This window comes from Condylura cristata, unplaced genomic scaffold (assembly GCF_000260355.1).
Source record: "Condylura cristata isolate star-nosed mole 26May11 unplaced genomic scaffold, ConCri1.0 scaffold00015, whole genome shotgun sequence".
Classification (NCBI taxonomy): domain Eukaryota; kingdom Metazoa; phylum Chordata; class Mammalia; order Eulipotyphla; family Talpidae; genus Condylura; species Condylura cristata.
This window is the reverse complement of record NW_004567116.1, coordinates 2,177,021-2,193,342: the sequence shown is the minus strand read 5'-3', so window position 1 is coordinate 2,193,342 and position 16,322 is coordinate 2,177,021. Positions and strand designations below refer to the sequence as shown.

The 16,322-nt window shown below is 55.7% G+C and overlaps 1 protein-coding gene across 3 annotated transcripts in view; it reads left to right on the top strand.

Moving 5' to 3' along the window:
- The first annotated feature begins 9,723 nt into the window (after positions 1 to 9,723).
- Positions 9,724 to 16,322, top strand: part of CAPN1 (calpain 1, (mu/I) large subunit) — a 20,196-nt gene continuing 13,597 nt past the window's right edge. The window contains exons 1-10 of one of the 3 annotated variants that reach the window (XM_004682636.2): positions 9,724 to 9,885; positions 11,388 to 11,655; positions 11,806 to 11,875; positions 12,184 to 12,302; positions 13,668 to 13,801; positions 13,871 to 14,039; positions 14,792 to 14,875; positions 15,211 to 15,296; positions 15,597 to 15,671; positions 15,799 to 15,959. In XM_004682636.2, the coding sequence (XP_004682693.1) occupies positions 11,389 to 11,655; positions 11,806 to 11,875; positions 12,184 to 12,302; positions 13,668 to 13,801; positions 13,871 to 14,039; positions 14,792 to 14,875; positions 15,211 to 15,296; positions 15,597 to 15,671; positions 15,799 to 15,959 (1,165 nt within the window). In that variant the 5' untranslated portion in view covers positions 9,724 to 9,885; position 11,388. Of the gene's footprint in view, positions 9,886 to 10,046; positions 10,127 to 10,605; positions 10,709 to 11,387; positions 11,656 to 11,805; positions 11,876 to 12,183; positions 12,303 to 13,667; positions 13,802 to 13,870; positions 14,040 to 14,791; positions 14,876 to 15,210; positions 15,297 to 15,596; positions 15,672 to 15,798; positions 15,960 to 16,322 lie in introns of those variants that run through there. The other 2 variants (XM_012725411.1, XM_012725410.1) reach the window with 2 other exon arrangements.

Sequence of the window (16,322 nt, the reverse complement as noted above, 5' to 3'; positions counted from 1 at the left end):
TATTGTTCCAAACAGTACTATCGTTAGTGACTTTGTGAGAACATGATTACCCAGATAGAAAAGGTATCTGTGCATGAATTCCTAGAATTCCTTAGCCAAAGGCCAGACCAAGACTGTTACTTTGATACTTTTCACTCCGTCACTTATTTGTTCAAGGGCTCATGTTGGAAATATTAAACCAAGTGTGGGGTTTGCCTCTGTGAGCCTAAATTCACACAGGCAGATAAAAACCAACTGGTCCATGTGTACATGAATGAAAACTACAGGCTTGCTTGTAGTTAACATGAGTGCAGTTTTAAAATGTCTACAACCTAGAAGGCAGAAGTCTCAGACTCTCAGGTCCTTGCAGATGTCCTGGAGGGCATCAGCACTTTTTTGAGTTCAGCAACCCCATATCCTTCAGCCTTTGGTTGCTAACGCTGGTTAATCCACAAACATTCAAGGCCCATGGAAAAACTTCATCGCCAATGCCATATGGCCCTTCCCCGTTGATACTAGGTGAATTCTGGATAGATTTTTAAACATGGATGCAGTGAAGTCAGCCACGCTGACTCCAGCGGTCCACCTGCTGTATCCGTTTAGCCTGATGGCCTCATAGGCATCTTCGCCCGCCATTTTATGTGCTTGCACTTCCTTTGCTTCCTGCTTGTACATCACTCTCCGCTCCATTTATGGATTCAGTTCCTGGAGAGAAGTACCTGCTGAGGTCACTCCACTACACATGACCATATGAGTCGCCATGGTCTCCTCAAACCACCTATGGCTGCCACTGGCGTGAATACTATAATTCAGTTCTGAGGTAGCAAAGCCCAGAAGAATCCAGATTTTACCCACTTCCAGTCACATGCTGTGGGGGTTAGCCACTTAGTTTCCAACATGTGGGTTGGAAAACCAGCCACACACTATCAGGTGTGTGGACAATCTAAGGAAGAGCTCATCTGAAAGCACCGACCCCAGCCTGAGGCACTTCCTGGACACTTCCTCTCCCTCGAGTGCGGTTACCACCGCACTCTAGAATGGGTGGCCACAAGTAACCTTTATCTACCACAACTATAGGTGTCTGCAAAAATAGCTGCTTCATCGTAACCCTGGTGATCGTGTTGCCTAAAGGCGAACCCTGATGATCCTGTTGCCTAAAGGCGAACCCCGGTGTCGCCAGGGCTGTGAGCTGCTGCACCCAGGCTCCCCCCGCCTGTTTTGATGGTTTTTGCCGAAAGTGCTGGGATAGAGGCTGCGCCCCCACCCCTTCTCCACCCCAACAATGCGTGTTTTCCAAAACACTCACCAAGCAGTGAGGTGCCAAGTTATTGGTCTTTGCTGAACTGCCAAGGGGAAAAATGGTTTCTTTGTGAAGCGATGATTTGTGCTCAAGTACTGTTTCACTGGCTGGAGAGCTGTTTGTCTTTTCTGATGAACTGCCCTTGTCTCTTTGCCCACTGCTCCACGGTTTTTGGTTTCTGATGGACATTTTAGGGCTTTTCCATAAATGAAAGACAATAGCCCCCCCAGAGATGTCAGTTGTATGCATTCTCTTCACTTGATCATTTTGACTGTGCTTTTGTTTTCATGCAAGAAAGTCAATGTGGCTTACTGGTTCTGTGTCATCGTGAAAAGGACCTTTTCCACTCTGACATGATCTACAAGACGTGGCTGTATTTTTTTTTCTGCACTGAAATCCTGAGTTCATCTGGAATTTATTACACACCCAATTCCCTTCCATTATCTTAGTGCTATTTGAAAATTTCATCTTTTCACAACAGATCTGAAATGTAACTTTTATCATATACTAGATTCCTGTATGCATTTGTACATTACTAGATTTTTCTATCTCCCAATGACCTTTAATATTACAATTAATTGTTATGGAGCTGGGTTCTAATATCTGCTAGTCAGTCTCCACTCTTGGCTACTTCTCATCACCTCCAGACCCATCCACACGGTCCCACAGCCTTTTGTTTTCAAAAAGCTCATGGCAGGACCCTCTGGTGGCCCAGCAGGTTGGCAGTACTATGGGGCTGTCCACAGCCACTGCAGCATGAGTTTGATGCCTGGCCAGGGAGTGACCCACAGGGCGCAGCAGACCTCTCCTGTCCTGCCTGCTGCTTCCCGCAGCAGTGGATTTCAGTCTATCTGCCTATTCTGCTCCCCACACTGGGGAATCCTCTCACCCCTGGCATCTTAGACCTGCACCCCAGTTCTGTATGCATAAATAATCTTTTTTTTTTTTTTTAAAAAAGCTCATGGCTACTCTTGCTTATTTAATTTTTACATGAAATTCAGTTTTTCCAGCCCCTCTTTTTCAGCCCACCCCCAAAAAAACCTTGCCAGATTTTTTTCGGTTTGAGTAGTTGACACACACCTCTATATAAATTTAAAGTGTCCTGCATAATGGCTCATCACAGATTGTATGCATACAACTCTCAGTGACATCACAGCCTTCATTCCAGACTACCACATGGGAGCCAGGGTTCCCAATTAGTGAGTCATGGGACTCTTCTGGCTTCCCGGTGCATATAAAAGTGAAGTTTATACTGCACTGAAGTGTACTAAGTACACTAATACTCTGTCTACTTATAAACCTTCATTAAATGGTATATACCTTCATAAAAATATGTAATTGCAAAAATTATATATGGTAATTTTAACCATCACTGGAGCCTTCGGCGAGTCATAATCTTTTTGCTGGTGGATGTTCTCATAAAAACATCATCTGCGAGGCCCAAGAAAGTGAAGTACAATAAAAGTAAGAATGTCTGTGCTGTGAAATGATTACCATGGTAAGCTTAGTTAACTTCTATCACCTCATACTGCTATCAAAAATTATTTTATCCAAAGAATACAAACAGTACAAAAATATTTATGTAGCCCTATGTCTAGAAGTATATCATAATAACCAAGGCACCGAAACTACCAGAAGACTGGATAAAGAAATTGTGGTACACATACTCAAAGGAATACTACTCAACAATGAAAAAGATGAAGCTGTGCCTTTGGGACCACGTAGATGGATGTGGAGGTGATGATGATGATAAGTGAAATGTTAGAAAGGGAGAGACAATTACTGATGGTTTCAATCACGTGTGAAATAGAAATAACCAAAGAAGGCACACTGGTAAAGCATAGAGAAGATAGTTCTTAGATCGAAGAATTAAGGAGGAATAGGGAGGGCATATTGGCCCTAGCGCTTTGGTAGAAGGTGAATGCAGCATGGGCACATGTTGAGGGGTGAAACTGTGCTCCCCAAAATATATAGTTTGGTAAACAAAGGACAAATCAATAAAACTTGATATAAACAACTCCCTTGTCATGAGAACTTTCAGGATCTACTGTTAGCAACTTTCACATTTGTTAGAATTTCCCATTGTGGGGCCCTGCCTGGTGGCACAATGGGTTAAAGTGCAACATTACGAAGCTAGCTGAAACTATTTCAACACGAGTTTGATTTCCATCAGGGAGCTGACCCACATGGCGCAGCAGACCTCTCCTGCCTCGCCCACTGCTTCCCTCAGTAGTATACTTCGTCAGTCTGCCTGTTCTGCTCCCCTGTCTCTCACTGCCCCTGCACCTCTGCCTATACCCCAGTTTTGTATGCATAAACAAATATAAATCTAAAAAAAAAAAAAAAAGAATTCCCCATTGTGCTCAGTTATAGGTCCATCTAAGGAGGACTGACCATGAAGCCTCTCATGTCCACTATAGTGTCTACCCCTCAGTTTCGACTTCTCTCAGGGATCACCAGTCTCCAGTCACCCTAAATTTCCACCTCTATTCTGAGTACCAGGGCTGTTCCCATTCTTTGTATGGTGTGTGTGGGGGGCGTGTCCCAAAGGTATTCCCAACACTTGGTCCTTCACGGTCCCTCTGGCCTAGTGACCCTCCACCCCCATATAATTAACCCACCTGGGTACTTAGGCCAGACCCAGGGGCTAGGGTTGGCTTTGGATCTCGCTGTCTCCCAAGACATATCTGACCACGAGTCCATTTGACTGGTGTTTTTAACACTTTAGTGCAGTGAAAAGACTTTTTTATTTTTAAATGTATATTTTTGTTTTGACATTCGTATTCACACAAGGCTTTATCAGAATGGCCAAAAGTGAACATATCACCCTCCAGAGTTTTCTCAAGTCCCTTCACTCCTTTCAGCCCCCCTGCCAGTCCTCTCCCCAACCTCCCCAAGCCCCAGAATCAGTGACCTGCACGCTGTCACTACCTCACGTGCTCTTCACACAATTCCATATGGATGAGTCACACATCTATTTATCATGTAGTAGTTTATTTTTACATGATTTTGTGCCTTTTCCCATCTCAGTTGTAATCCCCATGGGCTTCTCATCACCAAATCACCCGTGTGCCATCACCATCAAAGAGATATTTTTTTTATTTAAAGATTTATTTATTTGTGCATACAGAACTGGGGAACAGGCCAGAGGCTCAGGGGCGGCGAGAGGCTTCACCAGAGACAGAGCGGGGAGCAGAACAGGCAGATGGATGAAGTGCACTGCTGAGGGGAGCAGCGGGGGGCGGGTCAGGAGAGGTCTGCCTCGCCCTGTGGTCACCTCAGGGGCAGGCAGGGATCAAACTCATGCGCAAGTGGCTTTAGCTTCTCCGTGCTGTGCTTTTTCCCGCTGCGCCACCAGGGAGGGCCATCAAAGAGATATTTTTATTGATTGATAAATACAAAAACTGGGTGTAGGTCAGAGGTGCGGGCATGAGAGGATTCACCAGAGACAGAGTGGGGAGCAGAACAGGTATATTGACTGAAACACACTGCTGAGGGGAGCAGCAGGGAGACCAGAGAGGGCTGCTATGCCATGGCTATGTGGGTCACTCCCTGAAGGGGGATTGAATTAGTGCTGAGGTGGCTGGTGATAGCTTCATAGTGCTGAGACTTAACCCCCGCGCTGCCAGGGAGGCCCATACAGTATGAACTCTCACCTGGCTTCTTTCACTCAGTATTCTAAGATTTTTTCCATTATTAGTCATTGTTATTACTTAGTAGAATTCTGCTATACCACAGTCTGTTTAACCAGTCACAATCCGTTGATGAATAGTTCCTTGTTCGGGTGTGGTTTTTTTTTTTGTTTGTTGTGTGGTGTGGTGTATTACAATTATGATTGCCATGAATGGTCATCCCAAGTTTCTGTGTGGACGTGTGCTTTCATTCTCTTGAGGAAATGCCCTGCGTGTAGTGGGTCACATGTCGAGGGCACCTTTACCTTTTTCTCTTTAAAGATCCACAGGGCACAGCAGACCTCTCCTGTCTCACTCGCTGCTCCCCTCAGCAGTGTACTTCATCAATCTGCCTGTTCCTGCTCCCCACTGTCTCTGGTGAGTCCTCTCACTGCCCCTGCACCTCTGGCCTGCACCCCATAAATAAATAAATCTTAAAAAGAGACTTTATTTTTTTAGATCAGTTTTAGGCTTACAGAACAGTCGCTTAGAAAGTACAGAGACTCGTGTCCTCCCTGATGGTGCAACAGGCTAAAGTGCAGCACCATGAAGCTATCAGCAGCCGCTGCAGCCCGAGCTCCATCCCAGGCCAGGGCGGGACCCCCAGGGCGCAGCAGCCCTCTCCTGTCCAGTGTGCGGCTCCCCTCAGCAGTGGGTTTCGGTCAATCTGCCTCTTGCGCTCCCTACTCTGTCTTTGGTGAATCCTCTCACCCCCCATAACTCTGGCCTGTACCCTAGTTATTGTATGTATAAATAAGTGAATCTTAAAAAATACATATTTTTTTAAAAAGTAGAGAATTCCTATGAGCCCCCTCTTCTAAGTTTCTCCTGTTGTTAATGTCTTGCTTTAGTGTGGTTTGTTTGTTTGTTACAGTGGCTGGACTGATGTGATCATTGTTAACATCAGTATCACACAGATTCCTACCCTTCTTCCCTCCCTCCTCCTCCAAGCCCTTGGCAACTACAATCATTTACTATCTCTAGTTTTGCCTTTTCTAGAATGTCATATAGTTGCAATCCTACATGTAGCTTTTCCTCCCCCCCTTAAGTTTTATAGAGATATAATTGACTGTGTAGTCAATTATACATGTGCATTTCCTCTGTTTTAGTAGCTCATTTCTCTTTAGTGCTGTTCAGTTTGTTTGTTTTTAAAAAAGATTTATTTATTTATACATGCAGAACTGGGGTAGAGGCCAGAGGTGCGGGGGTAAGAGGATCCACCAGACAGAGTGGGGAGCAGAACAGGCAGACTGACAGCTAACAGAAATGCACTGCTGAGAGGAGCAGCGGGCAAGTCAGGAGAGGTCTGCCGCACCCTGTGGGTCACTCCCCTGGCTGGGATCAAACCCCTGCTCCAGGGGCTGCGATAGCGCCATCATGCTGCTCTTTAACCCATTGCAGCTCCAGGGAGGGCCTACTCCTGCTGTTGAGTTTTAAGAAACTCCAAACTCTTTCATCCCCACCAGCAATGTGAGCGTTCCCTCTGTTTCCTCTGCATTTTTGTCAACACTTGGTATAGTCAGTCTTTTAATTTTAAACCATCCAGTTGGTGTGAATGGTGTTTTTCGTCTGAACTTTCCCCAAAAACCTACTGAACATTCTTTCATGTATTATTTTCCATCCTATAGGTCTTCGTGGATAAAGTGCCTGTTCATCTTTTGCCCATTTTTATTGGGTTATATTTTAAGTTGCAAAAGTTCTTTATTCTAAATAAAAGTTCTTCATCAAACACCATTTTTCCAATTATTTCCCCCTAGTTGGTGGCTTGATTAAAATAATAATAATATAATAGTTTATTTTTACTTCATTTGTGCCTTTTTCCATCTCAGCTGTCATCCCCGTGGGCTTCCCACCACCAGATCACCCTGTGCCATCACCATAGCCAAGTGCACCTTCCTCCCCCCATTATACTCCTGTTGAGTCAACCCATCCGGTATTTTCCCTTTCTTTCTGGCTTATTTCACTAAGCCTGATCTTTTCCAGCTTCATCCATGTTTCTGCAAAAGGCATGTGTTTATTTTTTTGGTTTCCATTGTGTATATGTACTACATCTTTTTAATCCAGTCATCCTTGGTGGCTTGATTTTTAACTTTCATTGCCTTTTGAAGAAACACAAAGGCATTTTATTTTGATGAAATTCAATTTATTGATTTTTTTTGGTCGTGCTTTTAGTGTTGTGTTGAAGTAATCTTTGCCAAACCCCAGCTCTTGTAGAAGTTACATAGTTTCAGGGTTTATATTTAGGTTAAACAACCCAGCTTGAATTCACTTCTGACAGCAAGCGTGCTAAAGCGTTTCCCAGAGCACTCATATCTCTCTTGCTCTGACCACCAGCCTAGTCCGAACCACTGATCTCTCTGACCTGTCTGGGTCCCTCCCCTCCCTCCTCACCCCTGCTTCCTCGCCAGCTGTGCAGCTTCCTTCATTGTACAGATGTGTACAGCCTTTGGCCTCAAGTAGAAAATCCAGTCTCACTGGCCGGTCCCCCAGCTCTACCATAAGACATCCTCTCCCCCAACCCTCAGCTCAGCAGCCGCAGGCATATTTCAGTTCCTCTGTGTGTCAAGGTGATTCCCCTCCATGGCCTCTCTACCGCCCCACCCTAATTCACTTTATCTGACTTAGACCCCTCGAACCCTCGACTACAGAACGTTTCAGCTAGATGCTTCCTGAGCACCAATTCACTAACCACTGAGCCGACATCGTCCTCCGTCGCGGGGCCGAGGCCACGGGTCTTCATTTTTATTTTCTCCATATACTGGTTCTGACTTACCAATACTTAGCCTTGCGGAAGCACTCACACCCAGGCGACATGGCCTGTACCCCAGTTCACACTGATGACGGATCAGGCGTGCGGGGGTGCCTAGGAGATCTGCCAGGGGCCCCTCGCTGTCTTGCCTGAGCCCAGCATGCCCCAAAGCCCGGATCGCCGTCCTCCCGGGCTGCCTCAGCGGGCTGCCAGAGCCTTGTGTGAAGCCAGCCGGCCTCCCGTTCCCACGCAGCAGGGCTATGTGGTATCCAGGCCCAGGCAGAGGTACCTGCGCCGCAGCGGCGAAGGCGGAAGTGGCGCTCTGGGCCAGCCCGCCCAGGCAGTCGGGTGCCCGGGGAGTGTGGGGATCACCACGCTGGCCGTGCCGGAGAGCTGGCATCCCCAGCCCCTTGGGACGGCAGCTCCACCGGGAGGAAGAGAGACGCCGTCACCGCCCGTAGGCAGTAAGGACACCTCCACCTATTTTGTGCCTCCTCGACTCTGATCTCTCCAGGGGCTGCAGACCGGTATGACCCCTGCGTGCTTGGCCTCTCCCTCGCATGCTCCTACCTGCTGCCCAGCGGATGGGGACGGGCCGTCTCCCCGACACCGCTCGTGCCTCGGCGTCAGCACCTGCGAGCGGCGGGGAAGGTGCCAGGGCCAGCGCGGGAGGGATTTCTTTCCTTCCTGTCTTTGATCGCTGCCGACCTGCAGCGTCACTGGCCAAGTCTGCACCTGAGCTGGGCCTTGATGGATGCACAGCTGCACCCGCCACCAAGATGGGAGGTAATGAAGGCGGTGTCGGCCGTCCCAAGGGCCGGGTGCCAGCTCTGCGGCAGTCACAGGCGGGGGTTGGTGTGGCAGGCTGACGGAGCCATCGGACCTGTGAGCCCTGCGGTGAGTCCTGCCGGCTCGGCTCAGCCCGCGGAGAGCGCCGATCGGCTCATGCGTGTGTCAGAAGCTCGGGTCCCAAGACTGTGGCTTGCACACGCCTCCTCGCAGGGTTTTCCAAGGTCCACCTGATGGATGGGGACAGCTTACTGTCTTGGTGCATAGCATTGAACGTGTTGGGTCTCTTGAGTAAGAATGGGGCAAATACAGCCTCCTCGGAAGCCATCACACCAGAACCTAACACAGATGGGTCACAGCGCCCAGCTCCGGTGGACTTGGGGGCTGCACACTGCTCTAGGGGTTCCTGTCTTGTGCCCTGGTGAACACAGTGTCCTCTACATATAGCAGGTGGTCAGTGCCCATGTGACAATCACTACAGTAGGAGTGACAGATGTGCGAAGCTGATTCTGGGGCTGTGGGACATGTGTGCTGAGTGAAAGTACTTTGAGGGGAGGGGTGGCCTTGGTTACCTTTCCAGAGCTATCTCCTGTCACTGTCCCTCCCCGTGTCCAGTCCCAGGGAATACTTGCAGAGTCCCTCTGGCGTGGGTGCCCCTGCCTCAGGACCTTTGCACATGCTGTTATTCTGCTCAGAACATCCCCCCAGGCCCTCATTATCTATGTATCTACTTGTCCATTAGGACTCAACTTCCTTAATCCCCAAAAACTGGGTCAAGGGAGCCTCTCCCCCAGCAAGGGCTGGGCGGGGACTCATGCTGGGTCTCTAGTGTGCAAAGGCTGCCAGGGGGCTTAGTCACAACCAGGCATACAATGCTTATTGGTGAAGCGCAGAGAGCCGAGGAGCTGGCTCCAGCCCTGACTCAGCAGAACTCTCGCACTCTGCCTACGGTTCTGTGTCAAGGGGAAGTAAGTGCGATCAGATTAGATCAGTGACTCGCTTTTCGGTCTTAGGGCCCTAAAACTCCTAGGAAAAGTAAGTTTCCCCAGCACTAACAAACGTTGTGTATTCATGATCAGAGGCCAGACACCTGGGGCTCCCGAGGTCAGTGAAAACCCCTGAACTGGGACCTGCCTCCCGACTTCTGGCAGCTGGAGAGGCGGTCTCCAGTCCGGCGTCAGCCTCCGCCGCCCCCTCCTGGGTGACGCGGTGTGCGGGCGCTCCCAGGCGGTGGGCAGGGGCTGAGGACAGTGGGCAAGGATGTCCACCTCTCGCACTTTGCCCATGCCAGAAGCTCCGTGAAACGAGAGAAAGCTGGGCTCCCACCGTGGCTCCTCGCCACCCGGTTCGCTGCGCTGAGCCGACACCAAGGCCGGAGGGCCGAGTACTCACCCAAGGTCACGCCGCGAGTCCGGGCCGCTGGGCCGGTGGCTCGGACGCATGATGCCACTGGGCGGGTGGAGGCGCCGGAGCCGGTGCCCCAAGGCGCTGGGCGGGGGCGAGCGGGGAGCGGGCCGGGCCGGGGAGCCCGGCTGCGGCGCGAACCCGGAGGGGTGGGGCTGCCGTTTGCCCAGCGTCCGGCAGGGGTCCGCTCGCTGCCAGCCGGGCGCCTCTTTCCAGCAGCTGCTGCAGCCCGAGGTAATCTCGGCCCCGCTCTGGGGTGGCGCAGGTGGGGGGCGGGGGTTGGGGGACAGCTGCGGGCGCGCGGAGGTGGGGCGCGGGCCAGGGTGCCCCAGGCGGCGGCTGCCCGAGCCCGGGGAGTGTCCTGCGGGGGTGCCGCGTGGGGTGGGGCCGCCCGGCCCTGCAATTCGAGCTGCCGCCTCCGGTTAAAAATACCCCCGGCCCGCCGCTCCCAGCCCCTCCCCCGCGTGCCCTTCCGTCCGGCCGGTGCCCGCCCCCCTCGGCCCCCGCCGGCCCCTCCCGGGACAAACCTGCTTTTTGCAGTTCGTCTCCCCGCGGAGCTGGCCGCGGGCCTGCGGAGGGGGGCCGGGAGCCGCCAGTGAGGGAGACAGATAGTCAGAGGGAGCCCGGGAGATAAGGGAGAGCAGAAAGGAAGCCGTGGGGAGCCCAGGGAGGAGGAGGAGGAGGAGGAGGAGGACCGGGGAGGAGCGCGGGGAGGAGGGCGGGGAGGGGCCGCTTCCTGGTTGGGCCCAGCCCTGCGCTGCCACCCGGGAAGCCCGCGGTGGGACTGCAGCGATCCCCCACCCGCGCTCCTCCTAGGTAAGGAGGGGGGTCTCTGGGCCCGGACTTGTCCGACCCGGCCAGCACGCCCAGGCCGAGCGGCCGCCCCACCCTGGCCCCCGGGCGCTGGGGCGGGGAGGCAGGGAAGCCGCACTGCCCAGCCGGCTAGCCCTGGTCTTTGCTCACCCGGGCTGGGCTGAGGGGGAAGGGACGAGGGCCCCTCGGCTCTCAACTCCAGACCTGGGTGTGCTGGGTGGGGAGTAGGGAAAAGCCCAACTTCCCAGTGTTCTCAGCCTCCAGTCAGGGCCAGGGGCCAGGGCCAGAGGAGCGCAGAGACATGACTAGTTGGGGAGGGTCACAGACGTGCAAATGGTAGGGGAGGCCTTCCCTGGGGTCTGTCACCTCACCCTCTACCTCTGGCCCCGCCCTGCCCCACCTTGCCTAAGGCTGACCCCAGGATTGCTGAGCCCAGGACAATGGGCGTCTGGGAAAGGAGAGAGGGTAGCATTGTGTGGGACAAGAAGCTGGAGGCCAGCACTTGTGAGGGCCCGGGGAGCCCCTCTTCTGGATTCTGGGAGCTTAGGGAGGCACCCAGAGCCCTGAGTTCTGTGAGGGAACCTGTGGGTGGAAACCCCAGACTGGGGAGGGAGGGTGGGCAGTGGGAGCCCCACTTCTGGGCCGGCAGGCTGGGGTTCTGAGCAGGTGCGTCTGTCTGCAGGATGGCCGAGGAGATCATCGCTCCCGTGTACTGCACCGGCGTGTCTGCCCAAGTGCAGAAGCAGCGGGCCAAGGATCTGGGCCTGGGCCGCCACGAAAACGCCATCAAGTACCTGGGCCAAGATTATGATCAGCTGCGGGCTCAGTGCCTGCAGAGTGGGGCCCTGTTCCGTGATGAGGCCTTCCCCCCAATAACCCAGAGCTTGGGCTTCAAGGAGCTGGGCCCCAACTCCTCTAAAACCTACGGCATCAAGTGGAAGCGCCCTACGGTGAGAGAGGGACAGAGTTCCCCATCAGAACCTTGTGTTGAGGAGTGCGAATAGGACTTGCGGTGTCCCTAGCTGGGAGTGGGATCTGGGTGGCTGGGTGCCAGTTTCTGGGAGGCACAGCCCGAGGACAGGGCTCTGGGTCTCTTGCAGGAGCTGCTATCAAACCCCCAGTTCATTGTGGATGGAGCCACCCGCACAGACATCTGCCAGGGAGCACTGGGTAGGCCTCGGGCTGGGGTGGAGGGGGGTGTAGGGAGCACTGGGTAAGCCTAGGGGTTCCAGGTGTATTTTCCACAATAGTTCCCGGTGCCCGTTCCTTTTGGCTCCGCTCCAACCCCTCCCTCTTGCAAGCCCAAGCAGGCTCTGGCTATCACTGCTGGGGCTGGTTTGCCCAGATTCCTGGATCTTTTCTAAGTCCGAGGGGCACCCCACCCTGGGAAGCTGTCCCCAGGCTGGGCAGTCCTGTGCAGTGTGCACCGCTGGCGCAGGTTGGCAAAGCCGGCCTGATCGGGGTCCTGCCTCTCCCAGGGGACTGCTGGCTTCTTGCTGCCATTGCCTCCCTCACCCTCAACGATACCCTTTTGCACCGTGTGGTGCCACACGGTCAGAGCTTCCAGAATGGCTACGCTGGCATTTTCCATTTCCAGGTGAGGACCTGGGGGCAGAGGGTGGGCAGATGGCCAGAGGGCAAGAGCAGGCTCTGGAGGAGAGGGGCCCAGGCAGCACCGTCTGCAGGGTGGCTGGGGCCGCACCCTGCAGGAAGCAGCTCTGCCTTTCCAGAGAACTGCCCTCTCCCTGCCCCTCGGACCTGTCATGTGTGACACAGTCAGGCAGGTATTCGGCAGGCAGTTTTCCTGGGTGCTTGTGTGGGGGGGAAAGTGCTTGGGAGGGTGAAAGACCTGTCAGTTATATCCTCTGGGACAAATTATTTTCTTCCCCGGAGTCTCGGTTTCCCTACCTGAAAAATGAAGACTATGCGGCTGAGGAACACAGCGGCAAGCTAGGTCCCTTCCCCATGGCATCCGTGTCCCTGCCCACCCGCCCAGAAGTCACTCCGCTCCTCGGAGCCTCGACTCAGACGCAGCCTTGCAGAAAAGACTTGTACCCGCTTCTCCTGAGGGTGTTGGCCAACGCGCTGTTCTTTCAAGTCACTCTGATGACTTCTCATGTAGTGTTGGGAGACCCCACCCCCAGCCCCCAGCAACTCTGGTTAAGACGCTCTGGTGCTCCGAGGCTCCAGCCCGCCTTTTCCACCTAGCAGGGCGCCCCTGCGCCTCCCAGCCCCCTCGCCTGCCCCAGAGGACCCTCTGTTCTCAGCCCCCAGAGCCGCAGCTGCCCCTCGCCCGCCTGCAGGGGTGTGGCCTCGCCGCTCACCCCACCCCTTTCCCTCACTCCTCCAGCCCGCTCCTCTCTGTCCTGGGATTGGCTCGCTCAACCCTCTCTGAACCCCACTTTCCTGTTATTCTGCACACCCACCTCCCACATTGTTCGGTTAATTCTAGCCCCGATGCCTGATTCCTGTCGCCCTGGGAAACCTGCTGCTTAGGGTGTATCTGAAGCAAACCCCGAGGTTGCGGGGTCCCCACCCATCTTGTGGCTGAAGGATTTGGATGCCACATGTTTCCTCCACACCCAGTTTTCCTATGTCCCCCCACACCACTCCCCTGCATACACACACCCTGACTTAGAATGAGGAGGGCAGCGGTGGGGGCAGGGCCTGCATGGGGGCTGCTGGGGGACCCAGGCCTCGGGCGCACCCCGAGAGGCACCGGGCTCTGCTTCCAAAGCATCAGTACTGCTGCCCTGAAGACTTCACTGTCTTGCTCTCGTTAGTGTTCCAGTGAGGAGGGCGCTGCTGCTCCTCTAGTGGGGAACCGAGGCCCAGGGAGGACAAGAGCCAGGGCTCGTGGGCCCTGGCTTCATCCCCCAGCAGGCGCCCAGCATGGGGCCCAGCTGAGGCTTGGGCTGAGACTGGGGGGCCCAGCGGTTCTCACTGTGCTCCCGCTCCCCAGCTGTGGCAGTTTGGGGAGTGGGTGGACGTGGTGGTGGACGACCTGCTGCCCACCAAGGACGGGAAGCTGGTGTTCGTGCACTCCGCCCAGGGCAACGAGTTCTGGAGCGCCCTGCTGGAGAAGGCCTATGCCAAGTGAGTGCGCTGGCCAGCCTGGGGGCAGGGCGGGGGGCCGCTTGCTGGCGCTGACCGAGGCCTCCGCAGGGTGAACGGCAGCTACGAGGCCCTGTCGGGGGGCAGCACCTCCGAGGGCTTTGAGGACTTCACGGGCGGCGTCACCGAGTGGTATGAGCTGCGCAAGGCGCCCAGCGACCTCTTCCAGATCATCCTGAAGGCCCTGGAGCGAGGCTCCCTGCTGGGCTGCTCCATCGATGTGAGTGCGCCCAGCCCCCAGATCGGCACCCCAAACCTCCCTGCCCGACCGGGCCCCGCCTCCAGCCCACACTTGGGTCCAGACCCTCTGGCGCCTCGCACTGGCTCTGAGCCCGCACCCCGCCTGGTCCATCACTCGGTGCCCGCCCGCCCGCCCTCCCGTCACCCCTGATGCAGAACCTCGGCGGGGCGCCTGCTTTCTCTGCCCTCCACCTCCACCTCGTCGCTGTCATCCTTGTCCAGCTGAATCTGGGCCACCAGCTCAGGCCTCAGAGCCCCCCACCGCGCCCTCCCTCCCTTCACCCCTGAGGCCCGCCCCAGCCATGCTCAGCCCTGCTCTCGGGCCCACCACCTGTGCCGCAGCGGTCAGCTTCTCCCAGGCCCAGGAGACTCCGGCCTGTCTGTACCCCTCTTCTCTGCCTCGCCGTGTCCCTCCGCTGGAGACCCTCTGCGTGCCCGTGGGTGGGGGTGCCTTTCACTGCTTGCACGCACGTGTGCACACGTTCAAGGTCTGGCCAGCTCTGACCAAAAGTGAGGTGCCCGGGCCCCCCACCAGTGGTAGTATTGGTGGGGTGCCTCTGTGACCCCCTTCTAAGGCCAGAACTTCTGTGTGGGGGTGCCAGACTTGATGGGGTCGGGGTCCAGGCCTGCAAGTGGGACTGCCCCGCCCCCCGAGTGCTGGGGCTCCCGATGGGTGGGCAGGTGGACACGTCCCCGGGAACCTGGTCCTTGACCCGGGGGGTCTTCCTGCAGATCTCCAGTGTCCTGGACATGGAGGCCGTCACCTTCAAGAAGCTGGTGAAGGGCCACGCCTACTCTTTGACCGGGGCCAAGCAGGTACCAGCCCAGCCGGCGCTTCCCTGCAGGCTGCCTTCTGGCTCTTCCTGGAGTCCTCGCCTCTCTGGGCCTCTCTGGACCGTGACCTGCGCAGTGGCAGGGGTCGGCTCGTCCTTAACTCCCGCAGCGCCTCACCTGTCTCTGTGACACCCCGAGCTGTTTCCCTCGGGCTGCCTGGTCTCCTGAGGGTCATGTGTGCATGCCTCCCTCGGTGGTTCCTTGCAGACAGGCTTCACCTGGCTGTATTTTCCTCATGAGGCGTAGTGAGGGGTGGCGGCAGGAAGGAGTATTTCATTCCTGCCGGAGCAGGGGCTGACGGAAGCTCTGGGCCACAGGTCAACTACCAGGGCCAGATGGTGAGCCTGGTCCGGATGCGGAACCCCTGGGGTGAAGTGGAATGGACAGGAGCCTGGAGTGACGGGTGAGGGCAGTGGCCACTGGCCAGGGAGGCTGCTCAGGGCCACTGGCGTTTCTGCAAGGGACTCTGCCACCCCGGGGCGGGGCAGGGCTGAGCAGAGGGGCTCATCTCTCATTGCTGGTCCAGGGGAGCACACCGACGGAGGGGCTTGGGGGCCGTGCCTGGCCTCTGAGCAGCCGTGGGGTTGCTGAGGCAATCCCTAACGCGTCAGACCACAGGCCTTGACATCAATCCCGTGGCAAGGGAGGACACCCCTGGCAGGGCATGCCCCCAGCCCTGGCAGTCTGCACCCTCCCCCCACAGCTCCATGGAGTGGAACAACGTGGACCCTTATGAGCGGGACCAGCTCCGGGTCAAGATGGAGGACGGAGAGTTCTGGTGAGCAGCTGCCTCCTTCTCCCCTTCCTTGGGCGCCTGCACCCCAGCTCCCCGCCCGCATAAACCTAGCCCAGGGAGTTCCCCTCTGCGCCCTGGGGTACACGACTCGCCTCGCACCCGACCCCAGGATGTCCTTCCGAGACTTCATGCGTGAGTTCACGCGCCTGGAGATCTGCAACCTGACCCCCGACGCGCTCAAGAGCCGGAGCGTCCGCAGCTGGAACACGACGCTCTACGAGGGCACCTGGCGTCGGGGCAGCACGGCGGGGGGCTGCCGCAACTACCCAGGTGACCTGGGCCGCGGGCGCCGCCTGGGGCTGTGTCCTCGCTCTGAGACGTCTCGCTGACCCTCGGGGGCAGCTGCCCTTCCGCCCTGCCCCGGGGCTAACCAGGGGAGCGGCTTCCACCGCTGCCTTCTTGCCCTCCGCGTTCTCAGACCTTCGCTCCGGCCCGTCTCTCCTGGAGCCACTTGGATGACTCCGTCCTTGGTTGTCAGTTTTTGCCGTCCTCAGCCTTGTGGCGTCCAGCTGGCCATTGAGCCTGCCGTCTCTCCCTTTGCCTTCTGTCCTCACCGGGCCAGACGTGCCCCTTCAGCCTCGGCCCTGCCCAGCGCAGGACCCCGCTCCGGGCCGCCACATGCACCGCCCCAGC